Consider the following 15,316-nt stretch of genomic DNA (forward strand, 5'->3'; position numbering starts at 1 on the left):
CTTCAAATGTTTTGACTGCGACTAAAATAGCAGATTTGGAATTTTAATGTTAATTATGTTTTCCCCTCTGATCATTGAAGGATATTCATTGACACATTTTCAAATTGAAAAGATGAAAACAGAGAAATATTGTTACTTCCTCCTTTCGTTTCTCAAATACACACGCTTCCAGACTCTGAATGCTATCTTTTTAGTCTCTCACCCCAAGTATTTTAGTCTATTTGTTATTGATAGACAGGCAGACAGACTCTCTGTCTGTCTGTCTGTCTTTTGGGGGCTTAGTTGGCATTTTAGAAAATATGCTTAGAGTTTTTTCCCAACTTAAACCCTGTTGTGAGAAGATGTGGAATGTAGCTTTGTGAGAGACTGGCTCCATTTATTATTTGGCTGTGACAAGTCTGAAACAACAGATGACTTATATTTTTACTCTTTTATTTCTGTGTGCTATTCTAATTTTCTACCATTCTTTGTCTAGGTGCCACACTCTTTCACATTTCCAAAGGAAGGAAAAATACATTAAAAGTAATTCCTTTTGATCAAATATACTTAAGTATTAGAAGACCTTATATATCACACAATACCTCTCAGTTGTGTAAAATTAGTTTCCAGATCACTGAATTATTACTTCCACAATTGTTTCAGGAAACCTGTGCTGGAATGATTTCCAATTAAAAAATTTTTAGGGATCAGCAATCCACAGTAAATATTTACTAAAGTTCAGATTTTACAAAGTCCATTAGTTCAAAACAAAATGTGTTTTTAATAAGTTCTATAGCAGGACTGCACAATCTGTGGCCCGCTGGCATTTTTAAAAGAGTAATAAATTTACTGCCACCACCCCAAAAGACCTTCTGCAGAGTGCCTCCTAACCTCAGGGCTGCTGCCAGCTCCAGTGCTGCTATCACTCCACTGGCCACAGAACAGCTGATCAGCACACCAGATATTCCTTTGCGTCCTGTGAGGATTTTTAATTTACTAGCAGGCCCTTTCCTGTCTCCAGGTGCAGACCTGTTCTATAGTCTTTAGCTTCCAATGGATTGCATCCAGTGTTTTCATTCCATTGTTAGCAGAAAATTCAAATGACTAATATGAGAACTTTTGCATCTAGCCAATTGTTCATGTTCATTCATTCATTCATTCATTCATCATTTCATGACTGTGGTTTACAAAGCCATGGTCTAATACAGTTGCTAGTCCTTTTCCTTAATCCCCTCTTTTCCTTCTTCCTATCATGTATCAGTTTTGACATCAAGATTCTGCTTGCATGAACTAGATTTTTCTTATATTAAACTATAAAATTAGCTTTAAGGTCAGGTAATCTAGAGTAAGGAACTAAGATTACAATAATTTGTAGTATAATAAAAACATTCACTCTGTGTATGTGTGTGTAAAATTAGTATATATAAATTCATAAATTATAAAATCAAGAATTACAGAGAATGCTTTCTGATCCTGGCTTATCCTTTCTTACCTGGGCTTTTTATTCTCATTTGTTCATCAGTATTGGTTTAAAGTACCCCAAAGTGCCTATATAATGGGAAAAAGTAGCTAAGGGAGGAATCAGTGACAAAAATATTTGACCACAAGTTTATAAATTGTGAATTACAGTATTGTGGGCAAGGTTTTAAGCATTTGTGCCTATGATTAATTTTTTAACATTTATCAGTAGAAAAATGATAATCCACATATATTGCTTGGACTTATAAAATTGCTTGAGGAAAAGAAAATCTATGATCAGATTAATCTTTGGTGCTGGCCTATTTTGCCACTTGTGTAGTTGTAGGGGAGTGGGAATATTTTCTTTAAGATGCAATTGAAGATAAAGTTTAATTACGTATCAGAAGACTCTTGGTTGTGCTGGAAACTAATGCTTTTGCAGATGTAAGGTTTAAACTTACTTCTTTTCTGGCAGCTGCAACTTCATTTGGGATAAGTCAATCAAGTATATTTAAAATGGTTAAAATATCAGTTTGGTATCACGATAGTGTCAGGTTTTTCATGATCAAGTTAGGATCTGAGGAATTACAGACAAAATCTGGTGAAACATTGGATTCAGGGTCTCTGAAATGCATGAATCCAAGAAACTAGGTGATGAGGTGCTGACATAAGGGCTTGCTGCCGATTATCACCAGTTTATTGCCTAATCTCAATTTCAGCTTTCTTTCTTATTGTGTTAAGACCCTGTGTAAGTTTTGAAGTAGGTTTGAACAGAAGGGAGGATGGAAGCTGGTATAAGCACCCCAAAAACATCTTTCTACAAATCTGCACAGATACTTTGCCATCCTAATATATCAAATGTAATAGGGCTAAGATGCACTCTCCAGTGGTTGCATCAGCACGTAGGCTTTTTCTGGGGGTTGGGGGAGGGAGGAAAGCAAGCCTATAAATCCTTACCTTGATTCAGTTGAAATTGCCTGCATAAGTTTGAAAGAGCAGCTTATCTGATAATAATGCTGATTGGGTGGTATTTTCTATGTGCTATTTTTATGAGATGTTATATAGCATATTTTCAGAGGTGCAAGTTTGATTTCTTTCAGTTTGAAGTTACATGAAAGGTTTCTTATTTTCTCAGAAGGCAATTTGTTATTTTGTAAATTAGAGTCCTCAAATTTTTATTATTCCACTCAGCCATTAATCAGTGAAATTGCTATATAAGCACTGGATCATTTAATTTGGATTACCTGATCTTCGGCTGGATTTAGATGATACAGTGAGTCTTATTTCCTACTGAAACTGGATTACATACTGCAGCCATGTTGCTAAATTTAACAATTTACTTGGATGCTCTGCTTCTGAGAAGCAGATAATATGTACTTGTATCAGCAAAGTGTTGTGACAGATGGACTTAATATACACTTTGCCTAACCTACATGCCTATTGCATTAAAATGTATTTATGGTATCAAAATCCACCCACACATACTCAGAAGGTTCTTCTTCCTAATGGTAGCTGCATTACATTCATAATGTTTTAATCTCTAAAAACAGCAGTGCTTACTGTAATCTTTCATATAGAGGTTATTCCAGGTTCCTTCAACAGTTCAGGGTCTAACATGAAAAAATGTAGAAATGACATGGAGTAGTATTGTCAGTTAAAACTAATAAAACTGAAACTGCTGAACTGAGTTCCTTAAAAAAATCTAAGGTAAGTTGTGATGGTTCTCCAAAAAATAACAAACAAGGTATAATCAAATCCTATGGACAAGTCTATGAAACCATGTTTAAAGGGTATTTTTGGGTGTGTTCCTTAGTCTGAAATTGGTCTTGAATAGTATGGGAGAAAAAAAATCTGTGCAGAGAACCTCATGGAAGAACTTGTCACAAATTATCTGAAAAGAAGAGGGCACTCTTGAAGGTAATATTCAGTATTGCTTTGAAATATCAGTGCAGACACAAGCCAGTGGGTGGTACAATAGTTAAAGTGTTGGAGTAGTCTGGGGAGACCCAGGTTCAAGTCCACCCTCAACCATATAAACTCACTGGAAGACTTCGGTCCAATCATATTCTCTCAGCCCAAACTACCTCACAGGGTTTAGGAAGAATTAAAGGAAGGAGTGCTGTGTATGCTACCTTGACCTCCTGAAGGTGAGATACGACTATAACAAATATACGAACAAACCTGTAATATGAACATGTGACACAAAAGCTATATTGCTTACAGGATGCGTCAGGGAAAGGGAACCTAGAAAACTATTGGAGCTGTTAGCAGATAACAATTTCAGAAAAGTTGTGTGGATTCCCATGCACTGTTTACAAATGGGGATACTCATATGATAATCTCTGAGAACACTGCACCACTTGTAGCCTCTAATGTTGTGAAAATAATAATGCAGTACTATATATCTTTACTTAAAAGGCCCCTGTGAACTAAAATGTGCTTATTCCAACGTAAGTGGGTATAAGCTATAGTCTAATTTCCTGATATATATTTTAAAATGAAATAGTTTATGCATGCATCTTCTCTAGAAATATTGATCGACATGTAGAATTACCACCAGAATAATTGTAATTATGTGTCTAACGTATTACATTTTTCATAAAGCAAAGTGGATTCTGCTACCTGCATAAATTATGCAAATTAATGGAATTTGATGATTTCTTTTCTGTTTTGTGTTTGCTGATGGAAAAAGCCAATATAAGTGTTAGAAACATTTTTGTTGAAATGAAAATTGAATTTCTGTATTCCCAGGGAATACTGACATACTGTGAGCATATAAACTGTGGAAACATTTTGTTACTTTACAGTTACTTAAGTTCTGTAACAATTATATTTACGTACCATAAGTTCTTGTGACTGGCATTATGAGTGCCATATTCAGGCATGCGTTTTTCAAATCGCTTTTGATTGAACTGAGCCTCGTGTGGTGCAGAGTGGTAGGCGGCAGTATTGCAACTGAAACTCTCCCCACGACCCGAGTTTGATCCCACCTGAAGCTGGATTCTTGGGTAGCCGGCTCAGGTCGACTCAGCCTTCCATCCTTCCGAGGTCGGTAAAACAAGTACCCAGCTTGCTGGGGAAGGTGACGACTGGGGAAGGCAATGGCAAACAACCCCGCTATAGTCTGCCAAGAAAACATTGTGAAAGCAGCATCCCTCCAAAGGATCAGACATGACTCGGTGCTTGCACAGGGAACCTTTCACTTTTCACCTTTGATTGAACTAGTATTTTATTACATTTTTAAATGTCATTTGATTTACATGAACCTACTATGTATAACAGACAAATCTGCAAAACTAACAAAACCATTCTGGCTTGTAACAATCCTCTTAAGAAAAGTAAGAAAGTTTTCCAGAGGCGCTAACCCAGTTGAACCAGTTTGTAATATTTGGTAGGATGATTGGGTTCAGTGTGCTGAATAATCCCATAATTGTGAAGCTGTCAATACACTAGTTGAAGATTTCATATCAAGTGACGGGGTGCACAGATAATTTTTGTAGCTGAATATCTTCAGGTCTTGTGACTACATTCTGTCTGATTTCTACAAATGTTATTTTGTGCTGCTATCATTTTGATAATTTGTAGAATGAGAAGTATATTTCAGGAAAGAATCTTTCATCACTATCTCAGTTCCTTAGTCTAACATACATGTCTCTATCTCTGTACCATAGTTATTACTCTGAAGGTTGGTTCTGTTTTTAGTTCTTAGTGGTTTACTCATTGTTACAAAGGATTCCCCATCATATTTGTAATGTTAGCACAGCTGTATTTTGCATTCAGTACACATTACCTTTTTAAAAAATTACATAGGGCTTTTATCTTTCTGTACATACCATCATAAGATATATGCAGTGCTTGGTACTGCTTTGGTAAGGGAGATATAATATTGCTGTTATCATATGAAACAAAGTCACACTGGGCATATGCATACTGTCCACATGTCTTGGAGATGATTAACAAGGCTGGGATAGAAAACTGATGTAGAACCTTTTCCAGCCAAAGCGAATATTTTACCTAAGGCATTTTAACACAGTCATCCATTAATTAACAAAGTGATGCATGATTATTAACCATGTATTTTAGGAAGAGCAACATAATCTAATCATTGTATTGCCATTGAATAACCACCTTGACTGAAATGTGACTGATGATAAATAGAAACTGAAAAATAAGTATTTTGTGCTTGAGTAAATCTGATACTGGTTTTAAAGTTGTGGGCAACAATTTGCAGATTAAAAAAAAACCTGCCATATTTAATTGCTTCTTGTCAATAATTTCAAAGCATTTGGTGCATGAAGCATTAACTAGCAGTGTTATAATAATTGTATGGCATGGTTTTCAGATCAGTATCCTTTGATTCCACAGAGTTAGAGTTCAGAAAAGAACTTTGTGTCCTGGGAGAAATAAGGAAAAGATAACATTCTAATCAATCTATACCCCTATTTTAATAATCCTATTGAAATGTAGAGTGAAATTGTTATGCTATTAAAATATTTATGAAAAACAATTGACTTGTCACAATTCAGAGTATGAGTTTAGAAGTGAGATGCTTGATGTCCTTTAAAATCATGGAAGTGCTTTCAAAAAGGTTTTCCCTCACACTTTGAAATTGTTTAGAATAATTAAATATTTTTATTATGTGCCTTGTAGTTTTCAAAGTTTAAAAATGCTAACTGAACGTTTTAAATTTCAAGCTGCATCTGGTTGAACATGAGCTTACATATGCTGAACATCAATATAGGAATGTTATGAATCATTGTTAAGGCACAAAGGAGGAATACTTAAAATTCAAAAAATAATTTTCACCAACTCAGTTTGAAAGGGTAGAATGAATACCTACTTCTCTTTTTAAATAAATATGGGTACGAAATAGATAACTACTCATAATCGTAGATAACTATGAAAATTTTCGGTGCCTAGTTTGAATTATGTTACTGGGAATGGTATAGCTCTGTTTCTGCTTTAGTGCCTAAAGATGACTCAAAGATGTGGGAAAGGGTTACTTTTCTAGTACATTTTTAGTAAATCATATATAATTGCTTGGGAACATAGCAAGTTTCTACTTTATGAATGTACATGTTAAGAGTAAATTCAAATGGAATGTTTTTAATGCCAAAATTTGCTGGAATAAATTTAAAAAGTGAATTAGAACCTCAAAATCTAGCAGCATTAACAACTGTAAGACAAACAGAAAGCAAAGATGAAGAAGACATTTATTTCATTTGTATCCTGATACAGTCCAGCAACCCTCGGTGGCTTACATGGTATGTAAAACCATATAAAACCAAATTCACCAATTTTATGAAGATGCTATGGAGTCTGCTGTTACCTTGTGCTGGGGTTTACATGCTGCTGCATAGAATTTATAATAAGCTAATTGTCTCCTTTGCTCTTGCTCCACATGGATACATTCCTCTCTCATATTAAACATGGCAGATGACAATACATTATTTTAATTAGGGTTTTCCTAGTTGTTATTTTGATATTTAGCATATCCTCTCTAGCAAAACAATTTACAGTTCTGCAGTTATATTGGCTGGATCACAGAATCAAATATCTCCAGTGAAGGGAAATCAGTCACTTTTCTGTGTAATTTTGCTTTACTGTCAAATGGTTCTTACTGTTAGAAAATGTCTCAGTTTCAGTTGGATTCTGTTTTCCTGTAACTAGAATTCATTCACTCTGGAATTACATTGAAAATATCTTAATTATCTATGTACAACCCTCAGGAACATTCCATGGAACACTATGAACCACTTCCTATTCCAAAAGGTCTGCATCTGGAAAACTGCTGGATAGAATGGCTGTATCAGTACATGTAGTCCTCCTTTAGCAACCACAATGGGTACTGGCAAGTTGGTCGTTAAATGAAGTGGTCACAGCTCTGCTTATGATTTTACACAGGACAATGTGTAAAGTATTAACTTACTGTAATGGCAAACACATGACAGAGAAAAATGCTGTGAATGTTGTAAATGCAGGCATTGGTTGCAAAGTAACTTTCAGCACTGTCATAACTGAATAGTTGCTGTCCAAGGCAGTTTGCTAAGCGAGGACTACCTTTATGGTTCAGAGAAGAATATAACCAATGGATTCCCAGATTTCAATCCTTTGAGGGTCAGGAAGTAGACTTCACAAGAATTATTGGAACACTATTGTTGCAGGGTAAAATAATAGAATCTTGAAAGCATGGCAGAGTTTCTCCCTCCCCCATCTTCTACCAAAGAGAATCATGACAGGGCAGTCTTGAGTTTCTTTCTCACCTTTCCTCTTGTTCAGGATTAAGCTATGTTTACTTGAATACATAACTGCCCTTGCATTCTTCAAGGTTATATTCCTCTACAACAGAACATTTCTGTCTCTGGAATGGAATATTTGCACACATCTAGTCTTGATTTTCTGTTTGATACAGAATGGTTTACATGTATAATCATACTTAACTGTATGATTGTATAGTATAAGGAGCCATTTAGGCTATTGAATCCAACTCCTGCTCAGTGCAGGAATCCAAATTAAAGCATTCCCCATATGTGGTACATAGCTGTGTCTTAGATACCTCCAGTGGAAGAATTCTACCATCTCTATGGGTAATTGATTCCATTGTCAAACTGTTTGGAAGGTTTTTTTTAATAGTAAAGATATGTTTTCTGTAATATATATCCATTACTTTGTGTATTTCCATGGTGGAGTTATGGGAGAACAGGCCTGTGTACTTTCAGGTATCTGAAGAATGCAGTCATATTCTCACTTCATTCTTAAGACTAGATGTTCTCAATTTCTTAAGTTTCTCTCCATGGGACTTAGGTTCTAGTTCCCTGATAATTTTCATTACTATTCTCTACACTTGTCACAGTTTCTCTAAATCCTCCTTAAAGTTTGCTGCCTGAAACTAGGCAGTATGTGGAATAAGATCTGGCCATTGCAGAATAAAATGGAAGAGTTATTTTATATTATTTGGGAACAATGATTCTGTTGAGGCAGTCTGTAATTGTATTTGGCTTTCCCCCCCCCAACCACCTCACCACTGACTCATTCAGTTTCCAATCAGTTACTAATCCACAATATTTTTCAGCTTGTCAGAACTCTTGTCTTACCATCCTCTGTTCAGCCCCAGTGCCTTTTCTTCCATCAACCACTGAGCTGATAGATTGCCTGAGGAATATAATTAAAAGAAGTTTCTAAAGAAGCATCAAAACAGTGAAAATGCTGAGTATGTCCATATTGCTGATACTTCATTGAATCCATATGCAGCTCAATCCCTGGAGGTTGTATTTGGCTTTCTAGAAGCCCATTAACAAGCATCTGAGTACAAGGATGATGATGATGACGACATCCTGCCTTGGGCAATGCAAGATGGCGAGCTTACCTAATACTCCCGCCTCCCATTTTCTCCATAACAACCCTGTGAGATGGGCTGAGAGTAGCTTGACACTTAGTCTCTTCTGTTCCTATAACAAAAAGCCACCCCAGATAAGTAATTCTTCCTGAATGACGCATGGGTACCTTGCATGACCTGCCAGGTGATTCCTTGGAATATAGCAGGCTGCTGCTCCATATAAAAAGACGTCACTTTTAACTATCTTTTCAGGAAGTTTGCCTTTTAAAAATTTCATAGCATCCTTTTTCTTCCAGTGAGTACTGAGAGCCTGTTTCTTCCATCAAGGTTGAACAGGATTCAGAACTCCTTCTGAGTCACAGTGGTGCAGAGTATCTTCTACATATCTTAGTTCTGCTAGTCTCTCATCGCATGGCATTCTCTTATGTTTCTTGTTATAGTACCTCTTTTCTTTAATCTGTTAAAGCTTCATCCTTTTACATCAATTGAATATGGCCTTTCTCTGCTTAGAGTTCACTGCTTTGATTTTTTCTTCATGGACCTATGTAAGTTTGCACTTGCTAATATATGCCAGTTCATTTTTCAGCTGGATCACAAACATGCCACAAGCACTGTAGGTCATGACTACAGATGCCTCTTTGTTTAGCTTTATATTTATTTCTTAAGGTTTTACTATAGAAGGCCTTTATTTCTTGTTCCTTTCTCAGGTAAGCCAAGCATACACTGTTCAATGGAGGGAGAAGTTATTAGGGCCCCCCTCCCCCCAAACAATTCACATTCTGTTTTGGTCAAGCCCCGTCTTGAATATTGTGTCCGTTTCTGGGTCCCACATTTTAAAAAGTATTCAGAGAAATTAGAACCAAGTTCTTGGACAGAGATTTAAGGAGTTGTGTATGCTGAGCCTGAGGAAAACAACTAGGGAATATGATAACACTCTACAAATACCTGAAAGGATGTCACTTGGAAGAAGGTCAAGACCTCTTTTTTATTCATTCCAGAATGTAGAATAATAATCCAGAATAATGGATTTAAATCAGGGGAAGGGAGATTCCAATTGAACATTAGGGGAAGAAATAAATTCTCAGGTGGTCAGCTACATAGATAGATGGAGGCTAAATAGCCATCTGTATAGAATTTATTAATTTGGATTCCTGAACTGAATAGGTGTTTGGACTTCATGGCCTGATCCAATTTTATGAGTTTATGAGACTACTAGCAAATTTCTGTTGGTTCTCCCTATCTGCTCACAAAAAGTATGCTTACATTTAGTTTCATCTCTTAAGTGTTTGCTTTTATGTAGTTCATAACCTTTTATTTCTTCTTGACCTGTCCTTTTTCCTAATTATATTTATACCTTTTTCTTCATTTGAAACACAGTATGGCAGATATGTCAAGAAGCAAAATCTAAATCCTAATTCTAAATAATATAGCCTTTAAAAAGATGGTTTATGTTGCAGGTTTAATCCCAACTGAATTTCTTGGTCCCTGAGTTCAATCATTTCAGTAGTAATTTAGTGGTCTTAGAGTCTGGCTGTTAATTTGATACAAGGACCTCTTTAATATTAAACATATCAGTTTTGTCTCCTGGTGATTAATATGTGAAGTGAAATGTCTTCAAAGAATTTGTAAGTTTCATCTAGGACCTAGAACCTGTTAACAGCCACATGGACCAAGTTTTGAATATAATAATAGAAGTAGGTCTTCCCATATATGTTGTGCTGAGGCTAGGCATACTGTTAAGCATGACGCAAAAGCTGCAGGAGGATAATGGTAGTCATCTCTGCCCCAAGGTGATCAGTTTCTTTGAAACATTCTGGCAGTGAGTGTGTTTTTGGCTGACCTAGGCTATTTTGCCAAACTGTAGAGTCATGAAAACAGGCAGCATATAAATGATAGTGTCTCCCCCCCTCCAAAAAAAAAGAAGACACACATAAATGAGCCAACAGGTTATCCTTTCAGGTTATGAACTTTAGTAGGCATTACATGTGAATGTATGATGAAAATTGTTTTGCACTCTTTGGGCAACTAGTGAAATGTTCAATGGGAAGTGGTGGGGCATTGTAAAAATTGTGTAACCCTACTTCAGTAAACTAGACTGCTTTCTCACATACATTTGAGTATACTTAGAAAAAATATAGATACAACTCTCAGTCCAATCCACAGGTATATTGTATGGAAGGGGAAATTCTGTTTTCTTAAAAAAAAGTATTGGGTTTAAAGTGTTTCATAAAAGCCAGGCTGTGGAGACCTTGTTTTTAGGTCATTAAGTATTTCTAAGAGTTTAGGATTATTGCCATGCTTACTGATGTACATGTATGGAAAGACAATGCTGAAACAGACATTAAATAACACAATATTAAAAGTTGTAATTACTGTCAGCCAAACGTGCATAGAATAGAGGAGCAGCCTTAGTACTAGTCAAGAATTATTATGTTGCGTTTCTGAAAATAATGCCCCATCGGTTGAAAAATGAAAAAGCTTTAGTTTTTTTACTCATGTCAGTGTTGAGAAAAGAATGGGAATTAGTTGTGAAACATAATATATAAACTGTTTGAGATGCAATCTTGGATCAGACTTGGACTTTATGTTCTGCTCTGGTTATAAGATCTGGTATAGAGTTGAAAATCACTAATTTGAGTTACTGAGTTCCTATTTACTGAGTTTCATATGAATTAAAGTGGGCCTGAAGTATGGCAAAACATAAATGATATATTACGGACTTTATGTAAACTTTTAAAGGAAAAAAAAAGCTTCTGAAAATTATTCTGGATACTATAAAGTAAAGTAAGCCCAATTTTATCAGCAGAGTATTTTATACAAAATCTTTGTACGTCCCCCTTTCTGTTACATATATGTATCTTAAAATCACTTTAAATTTCTGGAACTGAGTTTGGATGGATGCAGGGTGGTTATTACACATGGAAGACAGAAAACCAGTTGTATCAGTGCAAGTTTTTTTAGGTAGGTTGAGATGATTACAGAATTTTAATTTGTCACGTTAGATACTGACAGAATAGACCCATTAAAATAAATGGGATTTAAACTGGTCATGCTGATTAACTGGTAGTGACAGATAATCTAAATATTTAAATATTTCATCCCATTTAATTTTCTTCATTTAAAAAATGAAACAATCTCTGGAGAAATAAAGCAAACTAAGGGTATTAATGGAGTTTGAATTCTGTACTCTTCCACAGTGTTTGAGTTTTGATAGCGCATACTTTTTGAAAAAAAATTAAGTCAGGTTTCTGTTCGCTAACTATAATGCAGTGTATTGATGACATTCTTCACCATATAAAAGCCTGTTTTAAATGTCACATTCTTCACTGTTTATCATGCTTAATGTTACAAAACTGAAGGCTGAAGAAAGAGCACATCTTCTGACTTTTTGAGAGATTATATGTGCACTAAAAGTACCTTGTAATTAATTTCATGTTTTTTGTCTTACTAGGTGCTCAAGGAGTTACACCTAGTCCAGTGATTGGGCTTCAGACACCTTCTACAGGTCTTTTAGGTGCCCGACCTGGTTTGATACCACTTCAGAGACCTCCAGGAATGCCACCTCCCCATCTCCAACGATTTCCTATGATGCCACCTCGGCATATGCCTCCCCACATGATGCATAGAGGTCCGCCTCCAGGCCCAGGTGGTTTTGGAATGCCTCCACCTCATGGGATGAAGGGCCCTTTTCCACCCCCTCACTTTGCAAGGCCCAGTGGAATGCCTGGAGGTGGTCCAGGAGGACCTGAGGATAATAGAGATGGAAGGCAGTTCAGGAACGACAGGCCACCATTTACTCCACATAGAGACCAGGAAAGATTTGGAAGGAGATCTTTTGGGAATCGGATAGAAAACGAACGCGAGCGCTATGGCAACCGTAATGATGACAGAGAGCATGAACGCCTTGGTAATCGTGAAAGAAGAGAATGGGGGAGAAGAAGCCCTGAACGTGATAGACACAGAGACTTGGAGGAAAGAAGTCGGCGTTTCAGTGGACAGAGAGAGAGAGATTCTAGAGATAGGGAACCCCATAGAGAAAAAGATGAAAATCGAGGAAAGGAGAAACCTGAGTTAACAGACAGAGTAGATGGGGTCAAAAACTATGAATCTCAGAGCAGTAAAGTAGAAAACACAGACTCTGTTTCAGAACTTAATGAAGAGTCTGAACCTATCGGTGTGAAACCAACTGAAGAAGTAGCATCTGAGTCTACCTCATCTCTTGAAAAACCTGAAAAACCTACTGGCTCAGCTGTAGAGGCTCCCCGTTAGAGACTGGAATTTGTCAAAAATGACATGGGAGTGTAGAGCTTTAGAATTGTACAGTATGCTGTATATTTGCTTTTGCTATATCACAATTCCCCCATAGTTTATGGGGACATGTAAGCAATTTGATTGCTTCCCTTCTATTTAAAATAGCTACACAATAATATGAAAAGAAATAAACCATTACCCATTTTCTGCTGTAACTTTTTAAAAGTTTTGACTTTAAAAAGTTTACAATTCAGACTTAGAAGTGCTTTCTATTTTTTTTAATTTAAGTGAAGGTAAAATGGTAAAAGCTCCTAAAAATAGGGATGTGTTTTTAATAAACTCTATTTTCATAACAATCCTTAATGTGTGCTATTCTTCCTATGCTGCACTGAAGTGGTAAAGAATTGTTCAACATCTTAAAAAGTTTGAACTAATGCTGTATTGGAGTCTAAATTAGACTGTTTAAATCTGTTAAAACTGTTTGTATAATAGTTCACAGAAGCTAAATATGTGGTAGTTTCATTGATTCTTAAATTTATGCATTTTAATTAACTACATTATACATTAGATTAAAAATTAGCAGCTTTTAAATGTTTTAAGAAATCTAGTGTTTGCAGTGAAGTCACTTTTTTTCCTGGCCATCCAATAAATGCTGTGGTAAATGTTGCCCTATAAATAAGTTTCTGGACTATACCAGCTCCTGTGGAAAAACATTTTTGCTATTTAATCCATTAGTATGTTTGGGCGCTCTCACCTCCTTCAAATTACCACTGTATTTTAATGCGTCTTGAAATAGAGTATCTGAAAGCAAACTATTAAGATTTTTTTAAAAATACTTTTGCATACTTTTGCCAGTAACCAAGCTATTTAAGCTGGCTATGTCATCCTAACTTTGTAGTAAATGAAATAAACAAGTATTAACTCCATTAGCAAATGCCAGCAAGCCTTAAGAGTGATATACATTTTATTCCATGGTTCATTCTATACACAGTGATAACTCTTATCCTAAATTGCAACAAACAGCAATTACTGATGCCATGAATTTTTTTTGTTTTTGTCTGTCTTTCAGATAGCTTGATAACGCTCAATTCTTAAGTGGAGGTATGGATTCTCCCCCTCCCTTCAGTTAATTTTTGGAAGGTGAATTTAGAGGCAAAATGCTTTTTTGCAATAGAATAAAAAATAACTTTATATATACTTGTGAAATTTTTAATTTGCGTTGAACTGTTTCCATACCATTTATCAGAATACGAAAAATTGATTTTAAAATTCATTTAGTAACAGTACCTAATTCATTGAAGATCATCATGTATATATAAATAGAAATGATCAAACTCACTTAAAAAAAACAATTCACTGTGTTAGTTATAAAGTTTCCATGTGGCACTTTCCCACAAAGCTCTCAACTTTGTTGGCCTATATTTTGTTTTTAAATCTTAAAACTCTTAATCGGCTATCATTGCTAGTTGCCAGGTGATTATACAGACTTGTGTGGACAAAGCATACATATTGCCAAGTACAGCATAGCCAGCTTTAAGACAAGGCCACTAATTTTCTCCAATACAAGTAACCACTGCTAACATTTCTGATTTCTCTGTGCCTTTAGCATTAAAAAGCTTAGTCAGGACCACAGTAAACCAGATTCATTAATCAGTGTTCACTTTCAGCATGGTCTTCTGTAACAATGCTCTTTGAAATCCCATCTTTGTAGAATTGAAATAGTATGAAACCACTACTAAAGTTAGTTTTTTGTATTAAATGCCATACAGGATTTTGCAGATTTGTTACCAGGGCTCAAACTCTTAAAGGTCTAAAAATCAAGAATGAGGCATTTTTTAAGTGGCAGAAACCATCATCTACAGACTCACTTTCCATAGTAAAGAAACAGGACTTTTTTGAGCAACTGCCTTTATAAACAATGTAATATAGTTAAATAGACTTCATAGATTACTTAAATGAAAATATTTTGTTATGAAATTTAACCTATTGAACCACATCTCACAGGAAGAAGAAGCTGTTCTATATAGATTATTTTCACTTAAGTATTTGGAGTATGTGGTCTCCTGTGATTCGGTTGTCACTTGGCTAAGTTTTATTTTGACCAGGCTTGATTTACCTTCAGACAGAAAACCCAGCATGAGAATTTGCCAGTTTTAAAGAACAGGGTTGTCACACTAGCTGAGAACTCAGCATTAGGGCAATTTCAGATGTCTAGAGCATTTCCCTTAGAATCCCTTAGATTAAAAAAAAAATATTGAACACTCAACATCTATATAATACCAATACTCCGCA

General features: G+C 35.7%; 1 protein-coding gene across 1 annotated transcript in view; it reads left to right on the forward strand.

The window, feature by feature from the left end:
• Window positions 1-13,380, forward strand: part of SCAF4 (SR-related CTD associated factor 4) — a 61,316-nt gene extending 47,936 nt beyond the window's left edge. The window contains exon 20 of the mRNA XM_063305441.1: window positions 12,225-13,380. Within this exon, the coding sequence (XP_063161511.1) occupies window positions 12,225-13,042 (818 nt within the window). The 3' untranslated portion in view covers window positions 13,043-13,380. The remainder of the gene's footprint in view (window positions 1-12,224) is intronic.
• Window positions 13,381-15,316: the final 1,936 nt, after the last annotated feature.

Source organism: Candoia aspera, chromosome 5 (genome assembly GCF_035149785.1).
Source record: "Candoia aspera isolate rCanAsp1 chromosome 5, rCanAsp1.hap2, whole genome shotgun sequence".
Lineage (NCBI taxonomy): Eukaryota > Metazoa > Chordata > Lepidosauria > Squamata > Boidae > Candoia > Candoia aspera.